The sequence below is a fragment of the Pagrus pagrus genome (assembly GCF_965226575.1).
Source record: "Pagrus pagrus genome assembly, chromosome: 13".
NCBI lineage: Eukaryota > Metazoa > Chordata > Actinopteri > Spariformes > Sparidae > Pagrus > Pagrus pagrus.
Window position 1 is genome coordinate 18,381,275 of NC_140197.1, and position 25,475 is coordinate 18,406,749.

At 43.3% G+C, this 25,475-nt stretch overlaps 1 protein-coding gene across 3 annotated transcripts in view; it reads right to left on the minus strand.

Annotated features, from left to right (window-relative positions):
- cep112 (centrosomal protein 112) overlaps positions 1-25,475 on the minus strand; it is a 109,617-nt gene that overhangs the window by 83,894 nt on the left and 248 nt on the right. For 2 of the 3 annotated variants that reach the window (XM_084370579.1, XM_084370577.1), the window contains exons 2-9: positions 25,150-25,255; positions 24,780-24,970; positions 24,382-24,545; positions 17,406-17,490; positions 15,931-16,008; positions 9,064-9,111; positions 8,871-8,957; positions 1,750-1,836 (exon numbers count right to left, since the gene is read on the minus strand). In XM_084370579.1, coding sequence (XP_084226705.1) covers positions 1,750-1,836; positions 8,871-8,957; positions 9,064-9,111; positions 15,931-16,008; positions 17,406-17,490; positions 24,382-24,545; positions 24,780-24,970; positions 25,150-25,249 — 840 coding nt within the window. In that variant the 5' untranslated portion in view covers positions 25,250-25,255. The remainder of the gene's footprint in view (positions 1-1,749; positions 1,837-8,870; positions 8,958-9,063; positions 9,112-15,930; positions 16,009-17,405; positions 17,491-24,381; positions 24,546-24,779; positions 24,971-25,149; positions 25,256-25,475) is intronic. The other variant, XM_084370578.1, reaches the window with a different exon arrangement.

Genomic DNA, 25,475 nt, shown 5'->3' on the forward strand with positions numbered 1-25,475 from the left:
TTTTCTTGTGTACGATGTGGTCTACTGCTAGCATGTTAAGGAAAAAATACATAAAGCTGTGCTTCTTCACCTCAGGTTATTAAATATTTTAGAAGTACACACAGTGCTGATCCACAACCATTAGCATACAACGCTCAGGCCTGTTCTCTCATTACCCTCTCCATTTCAAGCAGGGGGACAATGACCACTAGCCTTTCAGCAGCCTATACATTATTCATGAGGAGACTAATTAAAACTAAACCTAGCTTGCCTTCCTTCCTTAAGGCTCATCAGAGTGCACCCCCGAATAACTCCCCCTTTGAAGCCATTAGAGGGAATACTGGGTAAAATTCTGAGGAAATTAAATCGGACATAACTTGCAATCTGTATGTAATTAAAGAGAGTCAAAGAGAGCTAGCTGTCATCCTGTCTCTTGTCAAACACAAAGAAGCAATGGGCATCTTAAAGTGGAGAGAAAATTGGAGTGTTTTCTCTGTTTTTATTAAAAGCTTCTGTGGCAGCAAAGGAAAAGTCGCACTGAGGACGTGACAGATCCCAGGTGCTTGATCTGCAGCCTAACTGATGGGCACCTTGTGTGAAATGAAACAGCTTTACCGCTAGTTTCACCAGCAGACGGAGAGCTTTGAAGAGCTGATTATTTGCAGGACAGGCGGTGAGAAGAGGAGAGGCTTGGCTCCTTTCCTTTTCATTAGCCACCAAATGGAATCAAGAGTCAATGATGGGCGCAGTAATGCAGGTTAACTGTATTTTGATGAGCGCTAACGCGGACAGACTTGCCCGTCCAGTTGCCCCAGAAGAAATGATCGAGATCTTTGAAACTCTTTTCATGTGTTACTCATACTATAAACTGAAACTATGAGGATCCTGCAAACGTTTTTCAGTCATATAGTGGATATTCTACCAGTACAAGCTCTGTTTGGGTTTTAAACACATTTGAAATCATGGTTTCCTGATGAGATGTAGTGACTGACAAATGAGTAATTATTTCATGCCAATCGCAACAAAAAGAAAAGCAGTAGAAGTCCAGAACGGGATTAAGCCATGGTCAGACTACGCCCTTCCCTTGCAGTGTCCAGAAGAAAATTGTTTGCAAAGACACAGTCCAACTATGGCCAATTCAATTGCACGAAAGACAATATAGCACCACAGGACCTTGGGCTCTGCTTCATACAATATTGGTGGTAGGATACTTGAATGAAAGTAAGACTAGGTCTGCTGGTTAACTGGGCATTTACAAGCATTTATGATTATAGAGAGATGGGAAGAGACTGTTCCATGGACAAAAGTGAATAATAGATACTAAGGGTGCTCTATGTAGTTTTGGAAAAGAAATTCGAACTCAGAAAGTTGATATTTACAATATTAATTAGGTAATAATACAAACTAAGAAATATTTATTTTAACTGAATAAACAAGTTGTGAATAAACAATGTCCTTTAAGGTCAGCTTGTTTATTCAGTCATGAAAACAAAGACAGTTTGTTTATTTTGTTTGTTTAGGCATGAAAATCAATCAATGACTTTTATCTTCCGATTAAAATTTCCTTTAAAGAATGAACAATTTCTAGTTTGATTTCCAACTTTCTGTCATTTGCCAACAACAAATGGCCAAATTAATTGAGATCTGAAGTGTTATGCTACAGTTTAGCTATATGTTAGCAAGTAGCTATCATTAGAAATCCTGAAATTGGTAACATCACTACGGTCACCTTCATACACAAGTATTCTATACTTCAGTTTTGCTTCTTACTTTCTCAACATCTGCATCGTGTCTCTGCTGCAGCTTCAGTTTCTCCTCCTGGTGCTTGGCCTCCAGAACTTTGATCTTCATCTCAGTCTGGAAACACAAAGAAAACCAAATGTCATACATGGAACATTTTTGGATCATCAGTTTTTATTTCCGTGTATAAAATGAATGAAAACATCTGCTTGGGGGACGATATATTTCTATTACCAGGCAACACAGGCAACAGAATTTTGCTGTATGAAGTTAAACAATAAGATGTGTGTCCCATCTTTTTTTAGAGAGATGCTTTGGGGGGAAAATATCATATGTAGTGATAGGATAAAAGAGATAACAGAAATCTGGATGAAAGAAGATACAGTGCGTCTGTCATGCACACAAGCGCAGATGATGATGAAATAAACCACATTAACATTTAAAACATTTGTCCATGCGCAAAGCTTCAAAAACCAGTGTGACGCTGAGATTTACTCAACTCTGTGTGTGTGTACATGTTTGTGATAAAATCTTCAGTCAGGCTATAGTAGGCACAACAAAGTGAAAGCCTCTGGTGTGTTTGCGTGTGTTTGCGTGTGTGTGTGTGTGTATTTCTGCATACACATAGCAGCCGATCATGAAGAGAGTGACTGGTTTCATTTGAACACAGTATTTTCAGGGGATGAAAAGTTCAGCGTTGTCATGTGCACGTTGGAACAGATCTCTAAAGCTTGAAGGTTTCCCGGTCTCAGTCAAATAAAACCATAATGACCTATTCATCACCTGAATAATTGACTAAGAAAATTGCCATCCATTCTTTATCTTCTTTGGTCTTCTTTTACAGAATGAGCTCTTAATTATTCGTCATTTCTGGAAGATAATTATCGTGTCTCTGGCATGACATTATTATTCACAAATATAGCTTGGTCTTTGAAAGGCGCTCCCTTTGCATGACTCCATTTGTCTGCAGGGAGACAATAATACTAAATGACAGATATCTCAAAATTGCATGAAGTGACTGATTAGTTGAAGGACTCCTGGGACCAATTATTGGCCTGGCTGATTATTGGCGCAGATATACAGTACACCATTTTTCCGATCATCAGTATCAGTGTTTTCTGTGTGCAATTGCGGATAAGATAAATTAATTCAAGAATACAATGCTTTGGCTCTGATACAGCACTCTGTCTGTCTGTAGTCCCCACTCTGTGGTCTTACTCAATGTCCCGCACACAACACTATCTGATTGGTGACACCTCACAAGTAATAGCCTATCAACACTGGATAATCTGAATCCACAAAGAAACCAGTAACTAAAGATAACAAACAGATGTCGTGGAGTGGAAGAATAAAGTGGAACAAAATAGAAATACTGAAGTCACCTGGATCACTAATTTTACTAATATGTGGCATCAGTACTGGCCCCGAAAAAAGCATATAGGTCGATCCCTTATGCTCAGTACACAATAGAAAACACACTAATTTTTACTGAAAACAGGGGAGAGACAACTTTCTCAAATTCTCAGAGCTTTACCACTGGTGGGAGACAAAAAAAAGTTAACTTTTGCCTGAGGGTTTGGCAGAGAAAAAGAACACGTGGTTATGTAAAATAAAAAGAGTTTTATCTTCTGGTAAGTTTAATAGTATTTTGAGTCTGCAGGTCCGTCCAGGCTCAGACCAATCCGTCAAACTAGGCAGTGCTGGTCAAATATGAATCAAGATTCTGTTACTGCATTGCAGTGATGTTTTCAGAAACACTTTTCAGCCTACACTGTAAACTTTAAGTTGACTTTACTTTTAAAAAGTCAGGAAACTGATTACCTCAGAAACATCAAGTAAAGCAGACTTTTATGGTTGTACGAGCTAAATACTTTGAACAACTTACAATTACTTATTAGTCTACTTGGTAATTTTGAGGTAATTGATTTCCTCACTTTGTCACATTTTACAGTGTACCGTTTGCTACACTGTAAAATGAACGTGTAGCTCAGTGCTACACTTCACACATGTTTCGTTGCTCTGTTTCATTGTCGGTCCACCCAGTGTCAACAATTTATGCATATTGTTTCCTGAAAATTTCACATGGCTTTGTGCCGTTTCTTAAAATAATATGTTTCCCCTAAGCCCTTTCTAGCTCTCTAGTTTGTTATAAATTACCCACAAGATGTTTTCTGCTCGCAAACACGCAACACATGGAAATACACAGACAATCTTTGACAGACAGATGACTGGCCATTGGCTTTGATGTCACTACTCATGTTTAGTCACTGTCTGTTCTGGTGTGTTAATCAACCCTGGAGCAGGGTGACAGTGTTCTGCCTTTGAAAGTGCGCTTCTGTTGTGTGAACATGTCGGTGGTTAACAACATCCCGAGGCTAGCTCTTGTTTGTTTTTGTCATCAGAACAATCAACTAAAAAATTCCCACAACATTACTTGGCACAGCCAAACCACATCAGACCATCTCTTGATATAAATCAAAGGAATAAAATATGATTCCATTACAGTATGGTTTGAGTGTATAAACATTGATACACTACAGCCATCAACAGTAGACTGAAATATGTATCCTGGTTTGAAATGGTGGAATCTATAAACCCCAAAAACTTAGATTTTATTAAGATGTTGACACTTCATTTCAGATGATCATGTAGAGCACCATTAAAAAAAAAGATACACAAAATTGCCTTCTGGATGCCTCCCCTCATTACTGCACTTCAGCTACAATTATACACTGTATCCTTGACAAAGCTCTGTTAAGTATTCTGTGTCTTTCTTCCGTGTCTTTATTCTTGATTTACCACTATTTCTTGTGCAATTCAGGGGACCACAGGAGACCCGTCAGAGAAGAAAGGAAAAAGCAAAAGAAAGAGAGAGGGAGAGAGATGGCAGTGATTGAAAAGCAGAAAAGTAAGTGGAGACCTGATTCTGCCGGCACCCAAAAAAAAAAAAAAAAAAAGCACATGTGGGGGTGTCACTTTCTCATCCTCTCTTCAAATGCTCTTTGGAGAAAGTTTGTCAAACTAGATCAGGGGCGTTTGAAACTTGTTTATAAAGGCGTCAGAGAAGGAAGGAGGAGGAGGAATGTCGTACACCTAAGGCGTCTGAGATGCCTTCAATCAGCCCGACTGGGTGGTACAGCTTTTTTCCCTCTTCTCTTCTTCAGAGTTGTAGCGAGCGCTGTAAGATGCCATGTTTTTTGACACTTCGCTCTTGAAAGGATGAGAGGGAAGAAGTGGTGTGGGGAGGGGGGTTGAGTGAGGGAATGCAAGGAGAAGACGGAAACAGTTGCTTTTTCTGCTCTCAAAGCCGGCGCGGGGTCATGGCCTTTTTCCTCAGGGGGATGTGTTCACAAATCGTCTGCTAACTGTTCGGGCGCCACAAAGCAAGGTTGCGTTTGTGCATCTCCTTCGTCTTGCCTGAGATGTACAATGTCCTAGCGCGCCTTTCATCCTCAGTAAACACAGATGCTCTACGATAGTCGGTATGCAGCATTCTGCTATCTACTGAGGAGCAGCTAGATGCCATTTCCACAGTCTGACAAGAAGTTAATTTACTGTAGTCTGTCCAGATAGTAAGGGTGGATAAAAACTTTGGCTAAAATTGAATTTCTGACGTGTGAAAAAAAATAGTTGTAGAGGAGGGCGGTTCCAAACAGAGTAAGTAAACAGATTATTACTTGAAATTGCTAATATGAACACATCAAGTAGATAAGAATCAAGGACAGAGGAGAGATGCTTGAAATAGAAGCTTTATCATTATGGAGCTCTGTTGGTCCCTTGTGCCTCCCAGCCTGGAGCACCATCTTGAAAGACAAGCAACAGAACTAGTCCCCTTAAAACTACTAAGCCTCACTAGCTTGCTCTTTTTTAGCTTTGAAAAACGTTCAGATAAGACGGGCTATGGCCCTCTAAATCACAGGCTGAGAACTCAAGCTCCGTCCCAGAGGAGCCTTAGATTTGAGAGACTGCATCATTATGGCAACGGAAAGCAGAGGGGCCTGATCCCCAGTCGGGGGCTTGTGACCATTAGGGTGCGACTGCTTGACACTAACACATTAATCTAGCATGCGGTGCCTGCTGCCATCAAATCTCTCAGGTCAGGTACCAAGGGATTAGTTTGAAGATACACACTCACACACAAACTTTAAAAGAAAGATGGGGCGCTTTAATCATCCTGTCAGTATCTCCCTCTGAAATCACATGACTCCGGCCTATGGCTGAGTCTGAATCATCAGTCGCCATTTAATTGAATTTTCCAAAGAAAGACCAACCCCTTATAATGCTGAGCACTGCTAGGGTGTTGCTGAAAGATTAACAGGACTCTGATGGCCCTGCAAGACATTTTCCACAACCCGCCCAAGCAAACACACTGTCTAAGCTAAGTGAGTCAAAGCAATGCTACCTCGCGGTGAAGTTTCTCAGCTGCCACTCATTATTCCATAGGAAAAGAGCAGTCAGCATTCTTATCAATGCAGTCGGTAGCTTAGCTGGAGGATGAGCTCGGTGTGAAAACTGAGATGTTTGTTAAGCTGTCGCCAGCTTAATGGCATGTGGCGCGTGTAACTCTTTAAACCTGGGTAAATTTTGAACTAGGCTTTAGGGATTAAAGGGAAGTGATGTCACTGTGATTTCTTAGACTGGGCCTAGACAGCCACGCAATAGCAGGGTCGGGCAAGGCCTCCATGGTTCTGCAAAAAAAGCTTAACGGAGCTATTGAGGATGATATGGTTATGGTGGGATTGGTGACTTGAGTCGCTTCTACTGGGAAATAATGTGTGTGGATGTGAGAGTGTGTGTGTGTGTGGTCACAGCTGTATCCTGCTGGGTTCACAGTTCCTAAAGTATACATAACACTCTTTTAATTGCTAATGGTGACTCAGGACACATGATCAGTGCAGGCATCTCAAATAATAAAACCTAAAAGAAAAAGGGGCTTTACAATAGCATGTCATAAACCACAGACCTATTATCATTTACCGTATGGAGGGTAGAGTCAAAAGGGAATTCCCAGAAGCTTACAATGGTGATCAAATCCATTCTGACTAACAGGGCAGAAAAAACATCACCTGGACCCACAGCCTCCTACTAAACGGGATAAAGATGAAGAAGAGTTTACATCCATGCCAGCCTCTCTGTGATACTCTTCTTAACCACAGTGGCACTTTGAGTTGAATGCCACTGTTGGTATTTTAACGTACACATGATAACATCCTGATGACAAAGGTGCAACACGTCAGAATTTGAGTTTAGTTAAATAATCAACAGAATGTGAAGAAGTTACAGTTCTGACGTTATTGACGCTCATGTATCGTGTTGCAGATATATCTACTGAAGCTAGCATGCTACCGGTTAGCCTCACACTCACATTCACATCTACAGGCAATATGGAGTCATCATTTAATCTAATCTACATGGCCTTGGACACCAGAGAAAGCCGGAGTACCCAGAGGGAACCCTAACCAACACAGCTAGTCCCCAATTGGCAGGTTCGAACCCAGAACATTCTTGCTGCCCTTGGACATGAATGTGTGCAGTAAATTTAATGGACATTAAATAAAAAAATGCCAACCTCATGGTGGCACAACAAGATCAGGGCATCATCTAAGTCAGTAGGTTACATCATTGGGGAATCATTAATGGTTGTACCAGATTTTTTGCAAATCCGACCGGTAGATGTTGAGATAATTCCAAGGATAAGTTCAAACTCTGACTTGCTGTACTTGCTTACCTAAGTCATTGACCAAAGCGAAGAACCGACCAACCGACTGACACTGCCATCCCTAAAGCATAGTCACATGAATGCTTTCCTTTTCACTGACATTTTCCCATCAAGGCTTTATTTTCATGATATTAAAAAAAACCCCCACAGTATAAACAAGAATACAACATAATTGCGATGAATTGGCTACAGTCAGACCAAAGCACAATGAGGTAAACACTCCAGTTCTGCGCTATTTCCTCTAATTTCCCTATGTGTCCCTCCCAAAGTTTCTCTGTGACTTTCCTGAACTGGTTCCCGTGTTGAGAGCACTCTGGCCTCAGTGGAAATGGCAGGCCAGTTCAGTTTCCTACAGCTTCCCTCCTGAAATGTATGCTCTTATTTGAGGCCACCAACATACGGACTGAGTCTAAATGGTTCAAAACAATGACCAATAACTACAGCTTCAAAAATTACTGCAAACATTAATCAACTCATTATACTCATTAGAAGAGTCGAACAATACAATGTATTGCATTTCTATAGATTGTACTTATGCATCTAATAAACTGGCAACTCTGTGAATATCAAAGTAAAGTTGGTGTGGAGGTTAAACACGGTCTTCTAAGATGTGATACATTTATATTCCCACCACACACGGCTGTATGTAGCCAGTCAGCTAGTCTGAGGCAGGATCAAACAGCATGGGACGTTGCTTTAATGTTTTTCATATTGGTGTTGCTACATTCAATATCAGCCTACAGGTAGACCGGCCGACTGGGTGGACGTGTGTGTGTGGGGAGTTTGTGTCCTCGCATGCGAATCCTCTTTAAGCTGTCACAAACTTTGTTATGACAGGTCACTAAGCAAGACCATTCTTGTCCATCACGTCTTTGCTTGTTTCTTCCCCTCGCCCTTTCTCCGTCCATTCTCTGCCCCTCGCCCCGGTAAAGCCGATCTGACTGGAGCACTTCTACCCTGAGCAGACATGAAAAGCCACGGCTATTACAGCCAAGTCATGCTCAGTTTTATATTTAACAGTGCGGGTAAAGGCGGACGGCGGGGGGAATGAGTGGTGGTTCGGGTGAGGTGGGGAGGGGAAGAGGGGGACTTCAAAGCATGCTTTCAGAATGGGATTTTCAGCTTAAATCCACATAAGGAAAAAACTGTCATCACTGGGAGCCAGCATTATTTTTGTCTTCTAAGAGGAACGCTGGCCTCGGCCATTTCAACAATACAAACTATGCACCACGATGTATGTACATGGCTGTGGGGGCGTCTAATGCCATAAAGCAGTCAAGGGAGCTTTAACCTTTGATTCTGTTCAAATGTTGAATGTCCTGAATAGGGAGGATTTAGGCCGACTGGAATGGATATACTGTAAAAGGGCAGTCTTGATATACAGAATTATTATATTCAGCACGCATAGAAGCTCTCAGGTTCTCTTGCTTACTGTTGTGCATACTTCCTTGCTCTGTACAAGCTGTGGGCCCTGATCATCGGCCAAGGTGCTGTTCCTCCCAAAGCTTGACTTGAAAATCTACAGAGACAAAGAGGAGCAAGATTAGGTAGTTAGGTAGAGTTCAAAAACAGCACTTTGGTCCATGTTACAAAAATAAACCACAAGGGACCCCATGACAACTTACCGGAGACAAGGCAATGGGCTTCTCTCGCAAATACCTGGGGTTTTCAATCTGAAAGAGGAAATAGAAAAACTTTAAACTCTTCTTCAACTCCTAACAAACTCTTACCCACTACCAGAATCTAACCTCCTCCCTCCGTTTGTCATAAACAATGTGGCAAGCACATCAAAAGCCTGGTTCTGTGGCTGGAGTCTCTTCCGTCAACTCGTGTCTGTTTAGAGAGACAGAATGCGTCGGGCTACTTCAAGGCATTGTGTGTGTGGCCGGCTCTGTTTCCGCTCTCAGCCCCTCTTTGCTGTCCCGACACGGTCCTTTTTGTCAACACTCCGGACCACTAATCTGTAAGCTATCCCCGGTCCGTTTACCGTCAGATGGAGGCGAGTGTGTATACATCCTTGCCAAACAATGACGCGGCGTGTCCTTTGATATAATATGAAACACAAGAGTGGAAAAAAGAAAAAGAAAAAAAGAGTGAGCTGCTAAACCACCTGAAAGTAAAAGGGCCACAATTGGCAGCATTACATCAATACAGCTCAATAACTGTGACACAAACTGTTGACAACCTGCTTTCTTCCTTCCACTATTTGACGTTAGTTTATGACCCCATTATTTCCTTGTGAACTCGCACTATCGCACAGTGTTTCTCTCTCATGCACTGAGGCTGTCTGTAGGGGCTGCCAACTAGCGGCAAGATCACGGCCTTTCAAAGCAGCAGAGCTGACTTTGGAGATGACAGCAATGACGCCCAGTAAACAGTTCTGTTGCTAATCTCTTCAACATGGGGATGAAGGAGGAAAACAAGGAGGACGAGTCTTCAGAGTAGGGGGATGAGGGTAGAGTGGGACTCATTCAGTGGTGTAAAAAATAAATAAATAAATAAAAGGATTTAATGTTATGAGGTGGCACAATGCACACGAAGCTAACAGGAGATGAGAGAATAGGACCTGAAAGAACCCCAGAGCTTGGGACTAAAATAGTTACAGCTACTGTACGAGGATAAAGTCACAATCTGTTGCTTCAGGGCGAGAAAGTGACAGGTGAAATAGATGAAAGTAGCTCTGCCTCCCGACTAAGCCTGCATGATGCAGGTAAAAACAGGTCAGACGTTTTGTTGGCTGACATACTGTAAGCCCTCAACAAAAGGAGACATCCGGCTTGAACGCAATCAGTTATATTGTCGACTGTAACACATGCACACACAGAAAGACACATGCACAACAACAGACCACTCAGTCTAGTCAGTGCAGAGCAACATCAATGGACCGTGCCATGATGTGTGATGAATTGCCTCTCAAATTTGGCACCAGCTTACAAAGAAAAATCCATATTTACCAAGTGATGAATCAATCAATATCCTTCTAAACTAGTGCCCAGGCTGCAAACAAGAATGGGATTTCTTTTTATACCCACAGACAGCCAGTCATCAGATTTGATTGAGCACGGCCCACAGGGCAAGGAAGACATGTAGACTAAATGCTGTGGTGTGATGCTGGCACAGCGCGATACTAAACTTGGACTCAGCGCACACGTATGCCTATGCGCACATTCTGTTTTTTTCAGCGTGCCCACACACATGCTCCCGTGTGCACAGCACTCACAGCTGGCACGGCGTACCATGTCATTGGAACCTGACGTGGATGGATGGACGGACGGACACAGAAGAGGAACACCACTCCACATCACAAGGCCTGGCTCTCCAGCCAAACAAACACATGGTGATTGATGGCTTCCTAGTTTCGGACCAGTGTTGAGCAAGCCGTCAGCACACCCACCTAACCACAGACGGGAAAGTGGCAGCGACTACCATTGAATTCACTGTGTATGAAAAGATAGGCCAAGTTTTTGTGCAATTTTATCTACTTTGCATGATTTTGTTTTCTTTGCGGGCAGGTCGGTGTATGCTGCACCCAACTCTGCTGTAACTCTCAACTCTCATTACAGATAAAACTCTATTGCTCCAGCACACCAGCTACAGACTAACTGAAAGATTAAACAGATGGTGGTCCAGCTGACTCAGGTTTTTCATCTCTTAGAGGAACTCCTATCCGAGTCTGTAGCAATCTGCCATCTACTGTCCAGTATGGCCACCGTGCTGACTACACCGACATTATTACATTAGAGGTGAAATGAACAAACCGATATGGACTGCTTTAGAACATCTAAAGCAGAGAAAAGATGTTCTAGATAAGAGCGACGCTTGGCTGTGCTGAAATTTCGGAGGAGCTGGGCGCTTTGAAGCAGTGCATCTATAAAACTTCTGTAAACTTGAAGGGGGTTGGAGTGTGTGTGTGTGTGTGTGCTTGTGTGTGAGGGAACATCTGTTGATTTGAAAGATGCAGGCTTGGGGGAGCGTTGCCAAGCAATGCCTCTTATCAGCGTCTCAACACAGAGGAGTGCAGAGCGGAGCAGTGCACGGCTTCACGTCTGCTGATAGATACCTCAGATTACCCCTGCGTTGAACGAGAGAGGGAGACAGTCAGAGAAAGATAGAAGGGGGAAAGCGCTAGAAGAGTGGAAGATAGGGTGGTAGAAGCAGTTTGAGAAAGAGAAGAAAAAACAGAAAGAGAGGGGCTGTTCTGAAGGAAAAAAAAATCAGTGTGGGTACAAAGGAGAAAGGACAGAGGCGACAAGTAAACGAAAAAGAAAAAAGGGAGTCTCGGGGGCATGCAGGTGAAGAGATAGGGAATAAATAAGGAAATAAAAGACATGAGGGCAGGGTGCTTATCAAACCCTGGCCTGGTGCACTCCAGACAGAGAAGATAAGAGAGGTGCACACATCTTCAAATGCTCAGTTTACTCAACCCTGCTCCCACTCCTCACGTCCTACAAAAGCAGTGAGCTGCCTCAAGAAAGTGGTGGTGAAAGGGTTTTTATAATAATAATAATAATAAATTTTATTTATAAGCGCTTTTACAGATGCTCAAAGACACTTTACACTTTAAAAAAATCATGAAATATACAGTTAAAAACAGTAAGATACAGTAAAAACACAGAGAACAGTATAAAACAAGCACATCAAGATTATAAATTAAAAGCTAATTTAAAAAGGTGCGTTTTGAGCATGGTTTTAAATGTTGGGAGGTGTGTGCAGGTACGGATCGGTATGGGGAGTGAGTTCCAGAGGGAGGGGGCAGCGATGGAGAAGGCTCTGTCTCCCCAGGTTCGGTGCTTGGTCCGTGTAGGTGGAGAGAGGATGTTTCCTTCGGATGAGCGGAGGTCGCGGGAGGGGGTGTGGTTATGAAGTAGGTCTGTGAGGTAAGGGGGGGCTAGGTTATTAAGTGCTTTGTGAGTGAGGAGGATGATTTTGAACTGTATGCGGTGAGTGATGGGCAGCCAGTGTAGGTCACGGAGGACGGGGGTGATGTGGTCTCTGGAGCGGGTATGGGTGAGCAGGCGTGCGGCTGAGTTCTGGATGTATTGCAGTTTCTTGAGAAGTTTAGATGGTGAGCCATGGAGGATGCTGTTACAGTAGTCCAGTCTGGATGTGACAAATGCATGTATGAGGGTTTCTGCAGCAGAGAAGGTGAGTGAGGGGCGGAGACGGGCGATGTTTTTCAGGTGGAAGAAGGCGGTCCTGGTAATATGGTTGATGTGGAGGTCAAACCGTAGTTTACTGTCAAAGATGATTCCTAGGTTGCGGGTGTGTGACGAGGGTGATAGAGTGCAGTTATCGAAGGTGAGGGAGAAGTTGTGACTGGCTTTGGTGCGGGAGGCAGGGTCAATGATGATTATATCCGATTTGTCACTGTTTAGTTGAAGATAGTTTGTTTGCATCCATGATTTAATTTCGGTGAGACAGTTGCTGAGTGTGGAGTGGGTGGTGTTGGTGATGGCTTTGGTGGATATGTACAGTTGGATGTCATCGGCATAACAGTGAAACTGAAGGTCGTGTTGACGGATGATCTGGCCAAGGGGGAGGATGTAGAGAATGAAGAGGAGGGGACCAAGCACCGACCCCTGGGGGACACCTTGTGACAGGGGAGCAGTGGGGGAGGTGCAGTTGTTTATGCTGATGAACTGTTGTCGGTTTGTGAGGTAGGAGCGAAACCAGGAGAGTGCTGTGCCGGTGATGTGGAGAGAGGATTCCAGACGGGAGAGCAGGATGGAGTGGTTTATGGTATCAAATGCAGCTGTGAGGTCGAGGAGGATGAGGATGGTGAGGTGTCCGGAGTCTGATGAGAGGAGGAGGTCATTGGTGACTTTCAGGAGGGCTGTCTCGGTGCTGTGCTTTGAACGGAAACCAGATTGGAAGGATTCAAACAGGTTATTGGAGGTGAGGTGGGTTCTGAGTCGTGACGCGACAGCACGTTCCAGAATTTTTGACAGGAAGGGGAGATTGGAGATGGGGCGGAAGTTATTTGGGTTGTCAGGGTCAAGACCGGGTTTTTTAATGATGGGTGTGATGGCAGCCAGTTTAAGGGTTTGGGGGACAGAACCAGAGGAGAGGGAGGCGTTAATGAGGTCAATGATGAGTGGGGAGATAACTGGGAGGCAGTCCTTGATGAGTTTTGAGGGTATGGGGTCCAGGGCGCAGGTAGAGGTTTTTATTCCGGTCATGATGGTTGTGAGTTGTTCTGGTGATACAGGATAGAAATGGGTCAGGTGCTGGAAAGTGGTGGGCGGGGAGGCAGGTGGTGAAGCAGGGGGGGAGGCAGGTGGGGAGATGGGAGGGGTCCTGGAGGTGTTGAGGTTACTGTAGATGGTGTTGATTTTTGATTGGAAGAATGATAGGAATGATTGGCATTTTTCAGTGGTGAATGATGAGGAGATGTTGTCTTGAGGTTTGAGGAGGGAGTTTATGGTGGAGAACAGAGCCTTGGGGTTGTTGGAGCCAGAGTGGATGAGGTGGGAGTAGTGGGTGGACCGGGCAGCATTGAGTGCTTCTTTGTACTGTTGTAGGTGGTCGGTGTATGCTAAAAGGTGAACTGATAATCCGGTTTTCTTGTAGAGTCTTTCGAGTTGTCTTTTCCGGGTCTTCATTTGGCGGAGTGTTGGGGTGAACCAGGGGGCGGAGTGAGTGAAAGAGACAATTTTTGTTTTTACGGGGGCAAGCTGTTCCAAGCAGGAGGAGAGTGTGTTATTGTAGTAGTTTACCAGGTCAGTGGGGTCGTCAGATGGTGGGGGAGGGGAGGCAGACAGACAATGGGTGAGTGAGGCTGAGAGAGCTGAGGGAGAGATGGATTTAAGATTTCTGAAAGTTATGGTCCGTTTTTGTTTTGTGGTGGGGACAGGGATGTCTATGTTCATGGTGATGGCCAGGTGGTCAGAGATATACAGGTTGTGGCTAGTTAACTGTTTGATGTTGAGATTGGTGGAGCAAACCAAGTCCAGAATGTGACCACGGCTGTGTGTTGGGAAGTTGATATGTTGGGTGAAGTTGAGACATTTTAACAGTTCCAGAAATTCTGTGGCTGGTTTATTGTCTGTGCTGTCGATATGGAGATTGAAATCACCCAGGAGGAGAACAGATGGTGAGATGGCAGACAACTGAGTTAGAAGGTCGGCAAGATCAGAAAGGAAGGAGGGATGTGGTTTGGGAGGGCGATAAATGATTGCTGTGACCAGAGGACAGGGACCGGAGAGTTTGTAGGTGAGGTGTTCAAATGAGGGGGCAGGAGGAATGGAGATGGTGGTTGTCTTGATGTTATTTCTGTAGATGGCAGCAATGCCACCTCCCCGGCCCTCTGTGCGGGGTTTGGCCATGTAGGTGTATCCTGTGGGAGTGACTTGATTTAATGAAAAATAATAAAAATTAAATAAAATCCAGGTTATTGTCCGTTATAAATTCACTGAGAATAAGGCTTTTGTTGTTGAGGGAGCGGGTGTTGAATATGGCCAGTTTCAGGTGATGTTGGTTTGTGAGAGGGTGTGAGGACCGGGGAAGTGGACGGAGATTGGCTGGATTAACATGTCTCGTACTGAGTGGACAGAGGCGTCTGTGACTGATGATGGTGTGGATATGAATAACAGGTTGTAGTTGTAATGACTGATGTGGCCGAGGAGGGGAGCTAGAGAGCGGGACCGAGTGTAGTGGAGCCAGTGGGGCTTTGGGAGGAGAAGAAGAGTGAGTGGCGGGGGTGTGGCAGGTAAACAGTCATGCGAGTTCACGTGTTCCAGTGTGGACAGCGTGTTGGAGATTAGCTGCTAGCATGTTGCTTCCGTGCCTGTTTGGGTGGAGGCCATCAGTTTTGAAGAGGGTGGAGCGGTTCCAGAAGAGATTAAAATTGTCTATGAACTTGATATTGCGAGTGGTGCAGGTGGACTGTAACCAGGTGTGGAGGCTGAGAATCCTGCTAAAACCTTCCGCTCCGCGGGCCACGGTGGGAGTCGGCCCGGAAATGAAAACGGACTTCCCACAGCTGCTTAGGAAGTTTAAAAGGTCTAAAAAATGTTTTTTTGTCAGTTCAGACTGTCTAAGAGAGGTGTCATTGGACCCAACATGAACGACCACTCGTTTTATGGAGGACGGGAGAGAGCGCAGCAGCGCCGGGAGTTTATTTAAAATGTCTTGAACTGTGGACCCAGGGAAACAGTGCGTGGCAGCGTTAAAAAAGCGGACATTTCTGATTATTGAATCTCCAACTATTAATGTAGTTGGGGAGAAAAGTGGACGAGGGGATGACGACTGCTGGTTCCCATTTCCCGGGAGAGTGGAGACTGAGTCAGCGCTGTGAGAGGAGGACGTGGAATGAGGACGGACCGGGTTGGCAGCGGGGACGGCGCTTAAACCTTTTGTTCGGCTAACTCAGCGTCATTGCGCTATTGATTCAGATCTGCTCAGGCGTTCAGATTCACTGTCACTGTGGCTGAGCTGCAGCACGTTGACAGCTGCATGTAACCAAGACGCTCAAGGCATGCCTCTGGACTCACCCCCAGGTTCCAGCTGTTGAGACGAGCCTCCAGGTCACTGTCATCGGGAGACATATCTGCCTTCAGCCCCGCATCCACCTGAGGAGGCAAAGAGGGGAGTGAAAGAGTGCGTAAACAGCAGAAAGAAAAATGGAAATGAAGGGAGGACTGGTGTTATAAATTAGAGGAGGGAATTTAAATGATTCCTTTGATTGGCAGTTTGGCCTGAGGAAGCGAACAGCAGACAGTGATGGAGGTTTTCATTTTGACACAATATAATTCCTCCCTTGGCAACAACAAAAGGGTTTCTTTAAAAGCTTACAGACATACAGTACACCCACATGTGTTCTCCTCCCATACTAACAGCACTCTACTCCCTCGTTATCTCCATCTCTCCACCCTTTGCTGCGCCCTCACTCTCCTCCCTCTCCCGTACAGCACTCCAGATGTTTGGCAGTTCCACATCATTTCCGTCACGCTGTAAATTCCACAAGAGGGGGCATATGCAGCTACACCGCCTGTCATCCTTGTTTTCCCCAGCCTTTTGTTACAGCGGGCCTCCGGATTTGTTTTATACAGTATAATTCAAATGCTTCCAGGGGTTCTGTTGATACAAGATCAGGTTTGCTCGAGTTGAGGTTGGGCAGCGAGGTCGAAATAGGGGAAATATCTAATAAAGTCGAGAGACCGATAGGGAAAGGAGAGATGTTGTTGAATTTGATTAGGATCAGGTGGAGTGTGGACCTTGGGTGTACCTCAGCGGAACTGCACAGACACAGAGAAATGGCCGAATGGAATAGCTCAGGATTAAATGCCCCTTCTGATTAAAAAGGCATTAAGGTCCTGGAGCCTCACCCTCGAACAAACAGAGTCAACGTTTCATTTCAATATCTAGGAATGCTGAGTATGTGGTTCACTGGCTGTTCAAAGCAGCATGTCAGACTCTGTATCGCACCAGGAATTCAAACCATTGTGTGAAACACTGATAAGTATGAATGGCTTTAAATGGTTTTGGCCACAGACGTATGAGCAGTTGTGCCAATGAATTGTACATTGGCTTGTAACATGAATACGTACGGTGGGGTCAGGAAGATTCAATGGCAAAACACATTAAAGGTATATATATATATATATATATATATATATATATATATATATATATATAAAATTATATTTACATTTTTGCCATTTCTATAACCATTAGCTCCATTTTTGTTGCTTGAACCAGCAACGTATGACTTCAGGGAATTTCCTCCGACTTCACAGGGAAATTAGTTTAGGAATTTCCAAACTGGTGCACATTAAATAAGAAAGCAAAACACCATGGCCACTATTTGTACTGGCAAGGGCAGGTTTGCTAGTAATATTTCAATGTGTCATCACAGCTACCTTGCAGCGATCTATGAATCTGAAAACCCTGCTTGTCGATTCTTAAGACTAGTATGCTCGGGAAGTCCAGAGGTGTGGCTTAGTCTGAAACGGGGTGATGAACTAACCATCCTGGCATCATGTCTGGGTGACTGTTTGAGTGGACTGGAGGACATGGGTCGTGATGGGGTCTTTTCCTCATACAGCCTTCTCCTGGAAGAGAAACAGAAAGAACATTGGTAGACGTTAACCTACAGTATGCATGTCTCTGGAGTCTGCTTTTGTCCCTCTGTTTGCATATGAATGTGCTTGCGTAGGAAGCCTGCCTCGGTATTTACACAGATCAACATCTGGCATTGGTTGCATGCTTTGCGGTCTGCATTTCATCCCATCTGAACAATAAACGTCTCTGCTATACATCACGAACGGCTCACAGGGCACCAGTCTATGGCTTGCACAATTCATTTATAATCATGTACCTCAATCATTGTCTCTCATCATGTCCGTAACGTTTTAAACAAGCAGCTTAACAGGGAAACTGCTTATATTCACTGGCACACAAACACATTCTCTCTCCACCCTCTCTCTCTCTCTCACACACAAACACTAACTCGCTATCTCATTAAACGCATGCACATGAGGCACTAATGGCCCACTAATGCTAATTGGATGAAGATGTTAGAGAGGACGGGAGGATGTAGGACAACAGTGGAGAAAAAAAAATAAAACGCTGTCATCTAATAAAGACATCAAAATGCCTTCTAGAGGGCACTGTTTCACACTCCCACACTCGGAGCCTATGGGCGTTCTTTTACTCCCGTGTAATTTTTTAAGCATTCCGGTATTGAGAAATTTGAACCTCATTTGTCACAGGCAGTGTTATCTCATGGAGAAGAGCACCATCGCTGAGAGGTTTTTGGAAAGACTTCTGAATTTAAAGCAGGAAGGATATGCGTGCGAGCAGTCACCTTTGTAATTTGTGTCTTTCACCTCAAATGCCCTCACTAAGGAAACACGCAAACGACAGCAACGCAGTATTAACATGTCTTACAGCTCTGTTTGTTGAATTAATTAATATTAGCACATTTATAGAGGTATTAGTTGTTTTGTTGCTGCTGTTTAAATGCTGCTATTTATTATTGCTTCCTGAAATCTCTGCTTTTTTAAATTTAAAGAATACTAAACTCTTGATGACTGCAATGACTTTACGTTATGTCCTGTTTAAAGCTGCACTAGGTAACTTTTATTCAGTAACAGTTTTGGTTATACAGTCCTACATTCATGAACAGTAGGAATTCTATGATCTTTTTATTTTCACCTCAACATAGCTCAAAATCCAAGCTTGTTCTAATGTTTACAAACAAAAATGTAAACATATGGCTTTAAAGTACATCAGAAACTCGTGTTAGCTCCTGCAAACTGCGGTTTCTTGTATCAAGAGTTCTGTCTTTCTATAGGCCTGTAATTAAAGTATTAAAGTATTTGAGTGATCATGTTAAAGTGATTCTGGTAGGTAAGGTTCTGGGGATGACACTGGACATCAGAACAGAAGAAGACTTCTCGCACTTATTTCATTAGACAGGTGTGTAGGAGAGGGATGAGTGGATTAAAGTTGCAAACAAACTCCCACCCTTCAGACAAAAGATCTTGCCTGATGGAGGTCTAGCACGGAAACGTTACAAATAAATGGATGAGTTAAACAGTGTGTGGGAGTTTGTTTGCAACTTCTGACAAGACTGGACGTAAATATGATAACACAGGTAAGATACGAGATACTACCTCTTCAAAGGAACCAAAGATTTAGATGCTCAGGAGGAGTGTGCAGTGGCCTGAAGAATTACAACATCCAAGCTTAAAGCTGCACAGAGTTCTGGAGTCCTGTATACTGATGTGAAATAATTACAATGCGCTTCTGTGCATGTACAGTTTTCATAACAGGAAGTCTCTTGGTGACATGCTATATGTTGTCTATGTCTCATAAATGCTGAATTGATCCTAGCACCATCAAAGTACTGAAACACATGGGAAGGCAGCAAAATCTTGCAACAACTGATCTCATATATACAGTACCTCTGAGGGGCAGAGGTCTTTAAATACATAAAATCGCAATAATACTGTTAGATATTTAAAATTAATTCATAAATAATCATGATCAAACATTTCAAAAATAAACCCTGCAGACTTGGGCTTTCATGTACACACTCGCTCCATCTCTCTCACGTACTGGTTTGTCTGTGCATGCGCACACAGACACAGACACAGACACACATACACACGTGCACACCTGCATGCACATGCACAAACACATGCAGCCATGAAACTTGGATAAGGGGGCCAAGCTTCGCAATCTTGGGCCTCTAAGTCAACAGGTGGATGAGGATAATTGAATCAGATGTGTCTGGAGTCTGAGGCCCAGAGATCAAAGCAGTTGCAAGTCAGGCCAGAGCCACACACACACACACACAGAGACACACACACACACACACACACACACACACACACACACACACAGAGACACACACACACACACACACACACACACACAGAAGAAAATGAGAACACCATGTAGAGCCTCAGAAGCTGCAGCTTGGCTGATTAAAGCAGCCTGACATCCATACCTCAGCCTGACCTCCAGGTGCAGAGCCAGCGGGCCCGGGTCTCAGCCTCGGGCACCCTTAGGAAAGCTGTCTGACCTTGGGACACAAACATCCTTCTGCCCCTTCACACCCTCCACCATAACCCAACACCACCTGGAGGCAAGATCAGTGGGAACTGCGGTCTGTGTGTCAGAGACATGAGGCGCCTACACAAGCATTAATGGCTGAGGTCTGCAACTGCAAGGACAATGTTACTGTCGCAAAAAAAAAAAAGAGGAGCGAGAGGGGAAAAGAGGGTTAAAAGTTTTCATATGTGGATAAAAAGTATGCAGATGGAGGACAGAAGTCAGTGGAAAAGACAATAATAAGGCTGAAAAGAGCGGCTGCCGAGTCACATCCAAAGAGATTAAGTCAAAACTAAACTGCAGCAGCTGACACCAGCTGTGCTGATTACCACGTCAACATGTCAAAACAACCCACAACCACCATTTTCTCCCTCATGTCTTTATCATCGTCTGTCTCCTATGAACACAAGGTGACATATCAGAAGATGGAGTGGACATGTAGGCTAATCACCAAAGCTGTTCTGTATGATCTCTTGACCCGAGCTGACTCCACTTGCTTTCCCACAGCATTCCTCTGCCTGAATCAGCGCTATGGACAAAGCAGTGGCTCCATCTTGTGGCAAAATTAGGAATAACATAGCAGACTGGAATGCATGGTGGAATTCGCTCAGGGCACTTTGAACTAATGAGGTTAGATGATGTATCTGTTAAACCAAACACACACATACCCATACACACACACACACACACAGATACAGACACACACACACATAGATACAGACACTCACACAAACACAAATACACAGAAGTAGCATCTCAAAATATCAGAAAATCATCCAAACTTTGCATTTAGATCCTGAAACTTGAATTGGACCCAACAGTTTCACAGGCTAAAAGAAGCCCCGCCCATCACCTGACTGATGGCAAGCGAGACAGAGATCAAACGTTGCCACATCTTAGGGAGGGAGTCAGACGAGTTCCTTCCATTTAATCTTATCTAAATGAGAGAGACACATAAAAGGACTCTTGGCCAGGCTAATTTTCTCCATCAGGACGTTAGCCTGTGATCTGAGCGTCTTTCATGGTCTTATCCCAATCAGACACTATGGCACTCAGCAGTCTGCTCCCCACAAAACCTATTTCTCCACACCCTCTAAAGTAGACGGGAGGAAGGGCTGTGTCACAGTGATGGTAACCACAATGTTTCGAATCACTTGTAATGTAATCTATGGCACCTCTAAAGCAAATGGGCGTGGCGTTAGAAGAAAGTCGATAATGATGGCGTAAAGTACATCACAGCTAAAGTCCTCATTGCTAGACAGTCTTAGAGTCCTAATGGTCCAGTGTGTAGGATTTAGAAGGATCTATTGGCAGAAATTCAATATATTCTGATATTGATAGTATAAAAAGAATAGAGGAATGCATGATATGTATTTTTTTTCAGCTGATACTGAAAACCTGATTACCTGAGTTTTGACAAAAAATTTAGAGGAGTATGGAGCAGTAGTTAAGTCAATGAAAGCAATTTTGCTATTTGTTATTTGTTCAGTTGGTTACAATCTGTAACCTCAACAGTAGATGTCAGAAGGTGATTTCAGTATTGTGGAATTTTAATTCTGCTTTATTTGGTCATTTTCAAGTGTAAATGTCTAAACTCAAAACACAGAATTACAATGTGTTCCTGCTAGTGGGACACACGCTAAAACTGAAGTGTGGCAAATATTTAAAGACGAGTCTTTATGTTCATTTTCTAAGAATCAAATATTCTACAACCCCACCACAGTAATTTGAATTACATATGGCAGCAGAGGGCCTGTACTCTTCTTACACGGTGCCCTGGTGGATATTAAGCTCTCTTTACTACAGTTACAGTGCTCTCCTTTTATTATGCTAATGAGCATATCGAGCCACAGGGCTCTGATTTGCCTTTCCTTGTTAATTGGAATGAAAAACCCTGAGCCATTACTAACATCACTTTGTCAAGCCCCCCGAACTGCCTGGAGTCAGAGGAAATATCCCTGAGCAAACTACGATGACTGATGATTTAGTGAAGCATGTTGAAAGAGTTCACAGTGGTGCATGTATTCATGTATGTGTATGCACAAGTGGCACATGAGCTTTTAGTCAAGATGTTTTAATCAAGCAGCACATTTCTTAATCCGAGATACATATATCTATTTTTTAGACATTTAGCTGAGAATAAGCGAATGAGCTATAGTACCAAGCCTTACTCCCTGCTTCCCTCTCTCCTCTGTGGGGGTGAGAGCTCAGGTTCAACAACTGGGAAAGTGCAAAGAGGAGAAAAAGAGAAAGATGGAAAGAGAATACGAGAGGTTCCTCATCCTCTCATGCTGTTTTGAAGTGCATCTCTTTGAAAAGTCAGAATGGACAGCTCATGCAGACTGATGCAAGAACTTGGCAATGTCTTCGGCTTTTCAGATAGTGCTGCTGAGCAAATACGATGGGTGATCAGTCATGAAAGCCGTGTATATCCAGCTTCACAACCAAGCTCAGTGTTTTCAGCCCGATAAAAGAACATCAAAACAGAACGCTTGGATAGATATCTTGTGTGCTATATGTAGCATCTTGTACATCTGACAACAAGGTTTTCCAATAAACTGTATTTATGCAGGAACATAACACAGGGTTCCTACAGTTTTGTAAAAGCAAAGTTCAAGCACTTTCAAGGTAGCTCAACCAAACATTTAGCTTCAATATGCTCGCACAAAACGTCAAAGGTCAGAGGACGCACCTTTGAAACATAACAGTTAAAAGGTGCAATATGTAACAATTGGCCCACTTTCAAATTCCTACAAAAAGGGGGCAGCATATCACCAGAGTAACCACTTTTTGCTCCTAATATTAAATGCCATAAGCTTAAATGCTCACTTAGCCATGCAGCTAGCGGTCTGGACAGTGAGTTTGCAGCTTGGACAGTGTCTGTGCTTACACGGCTAGCAAGGGAGCCTTGGACCGGGATGGGCCAGGGCTAGCTGGTTAGCATGCTAACTTAAATTAATATCTCTTCAACAACAAAACTGTAATTATATTCATTTTTTAATGTTTTCAACTAAAATGTACATAAGGTTGTTATTCTAAGTATCTGACAACATTAAAGAAACGATTTCTATGGAGACAGACCTTTTTGGTAAATGATAAGATCCTTTTCGTTACCAGAACAACAAGTCTATCTCATGGAGACGACTCACACTTGAAGAGGTGAGTCGTTGCAGGAGGATGACAGGAGAAGCGTGAGCAAAAGTCAGAGAGAGGTGTTTACCTACCTGTAGAGGCCAGACTATTTCACTGATTTTGACAATCTAGACGAGGCAACAGCTGTGACAACTCACCTTGTCAATTTTTTAGTTCAAGACTTCTCCTGGAACTCCACAAAATGTAAGGGTTTAGAAATACCAGAATTCCTCTTTAAAATGATAAAAAAAAGTGTTTTCAAAACTTTTAAGACCTTGTATAAACCCTGTACTTTTGACTGTGAACTGCAATGCATTTCAAAAGATGGGGGAGCCTCTCACTGCCACTGTGATAAGCAACTGTAAGATCTTCAAGGGATTAACTGAGAGTATGTTATGCTTTCACTTAGAAAAGCTACGTTGCCAATGTACCGTACATCTTAAAATCTGTTTCAGATTTTTAATTTAAAGGTTGGATCAAGTGCCTCACAGAATTAGATGAGCTTATTTATCTGCAGAGGAGGCAGCTTGATGCAAACAGCTGTGTAAAGTACCAAACAGACGAAAAAGCACGTAAACATGATTGAAAATGTAGGTACATGTAAGATTAAGACTTGGTGAAGAGAGACATAATATAATATCCATTTCAGACAACAGACATGCCTATGACAGAAAGGTAATGGACCTGCAGTGGACCCAATCATATGAGAAAACGGTCACTCTGAATGGGGTATATGAAACACAGAGCATGGTGCAAAAAGCGGAATAAAAAGCGTAGCCGATGTAAAAGGTCAGGTCCAAGTGCAAACACACCTCACAACCTGTTGGACACACAAAAGCGATGGACTGTGGCCAAAAAGGAAGAAACCACTACTGACCAACACATGATTGAATAAGAAAGCGTGAGTGAATTACAAAGGAGTATTAAAGCTTAATGGGTGTAATAGTATAAGAAATACTATGCCTAGGTATAACAATGTTCATGTACACATCTAGCTGTCATACCTCAAAATCTCATTCCTAGTGTTCAAATAAAACATGTTTTACCATGCACCAGTGCATAATAATTATCAAATCCATAAGGCTGTGTTACCATGTTTATGTATATAGTTTTTCAGGCTTTTCTGCCTTTATTGAGAGTAACAGCCAAAGATGGAAAGGTAAGATAGACAGAAAGGAATATACCATGTATTATGATTTAAAAGTAAACCTTTATGTATTTAGCTGAGGTGATGTGTAGTGGAACAGTACCTGTGATGTGCTGCAACAGGTGTGGAACTTGTTCTGTCCTTAAGCATACCGATAGCCAAACTGTCATCAGTGTAGCTACCCAGCTCTCCTGTCACCCAGTCAGGCAGACCTGCATTGCTGTGCCCCACAGAGCGGCCAGTCAGTGGCTCATCAAAGTAAATGGACTTGAAATAAAAATTCAAAGACAGGTGATGAGGAAAATTAGTCCATTGCAATGATATTTAATGAGTTGCAGTTGCATTAGATTCAAGCTGCAATCTGTTTTCATAACAGACGCCTCTAACACAACAGCTCTTCATTTAAACCTAACTACAACACTATCTTTTAAAGTTTATCATATTACAAAAGAAGGTGCAAATGCAGCAATATTTACGATTCAATGAGGCAGTCATTCTTACCATGTAGGTAGGGAGTGTCTTGAGGCTGCCCGGCTCAGGTTTGCTGGTAAAAGGCAACTCCAGGATCCCTCTTTTGAGCATGTGTAGGAGCAAACGGGCATACATGTTGCGGTTCTTACGACCTATCAGACCTGAACCACACGTGGCCGGGTCACACAGCTTCTTTATCCATACGGCACATCGCTGGCGCTCTGAGGTAAATGGGAAAGAGAGAAGAAAAGGGGGAAATTATGACATACATTCATGTATTGTCTTGTCAGTTACTTTCTGACAGTAGCCTATATGATTTGCATGGCATAAGAAAAGCACACAACAGAGCCTGCAGGGAAGTTTGTTATCAGTGATGTTTAGAGATGAAATGGTATCTCACCTGTCCTGTTGGGGTGTTTGAGGACAAATGGCTTCATGTCCAGTAGATAATGGTCAAACTCAGTTTCCAGCCTGTCCCATGAGTCCTCGTGTTTGCTCATAGTGACCTGAGGAGGCGAATAAACAGCTTTAACAATAAATAAGGACTGGCTGGCGGTGCCCATGTTAGCAAGATAGAAGGAGTGCTTATAGCTGACATGTTCACAGAGTGGCTATCTAGTAGTACGAAACAGGTAAGTTAACACCGTGTCACATAATGTTAGCATAACATAACATGACAACAGCCCATTAGCTAGCTGTGTATGAGCAGTGTTGACAAACTAGCTA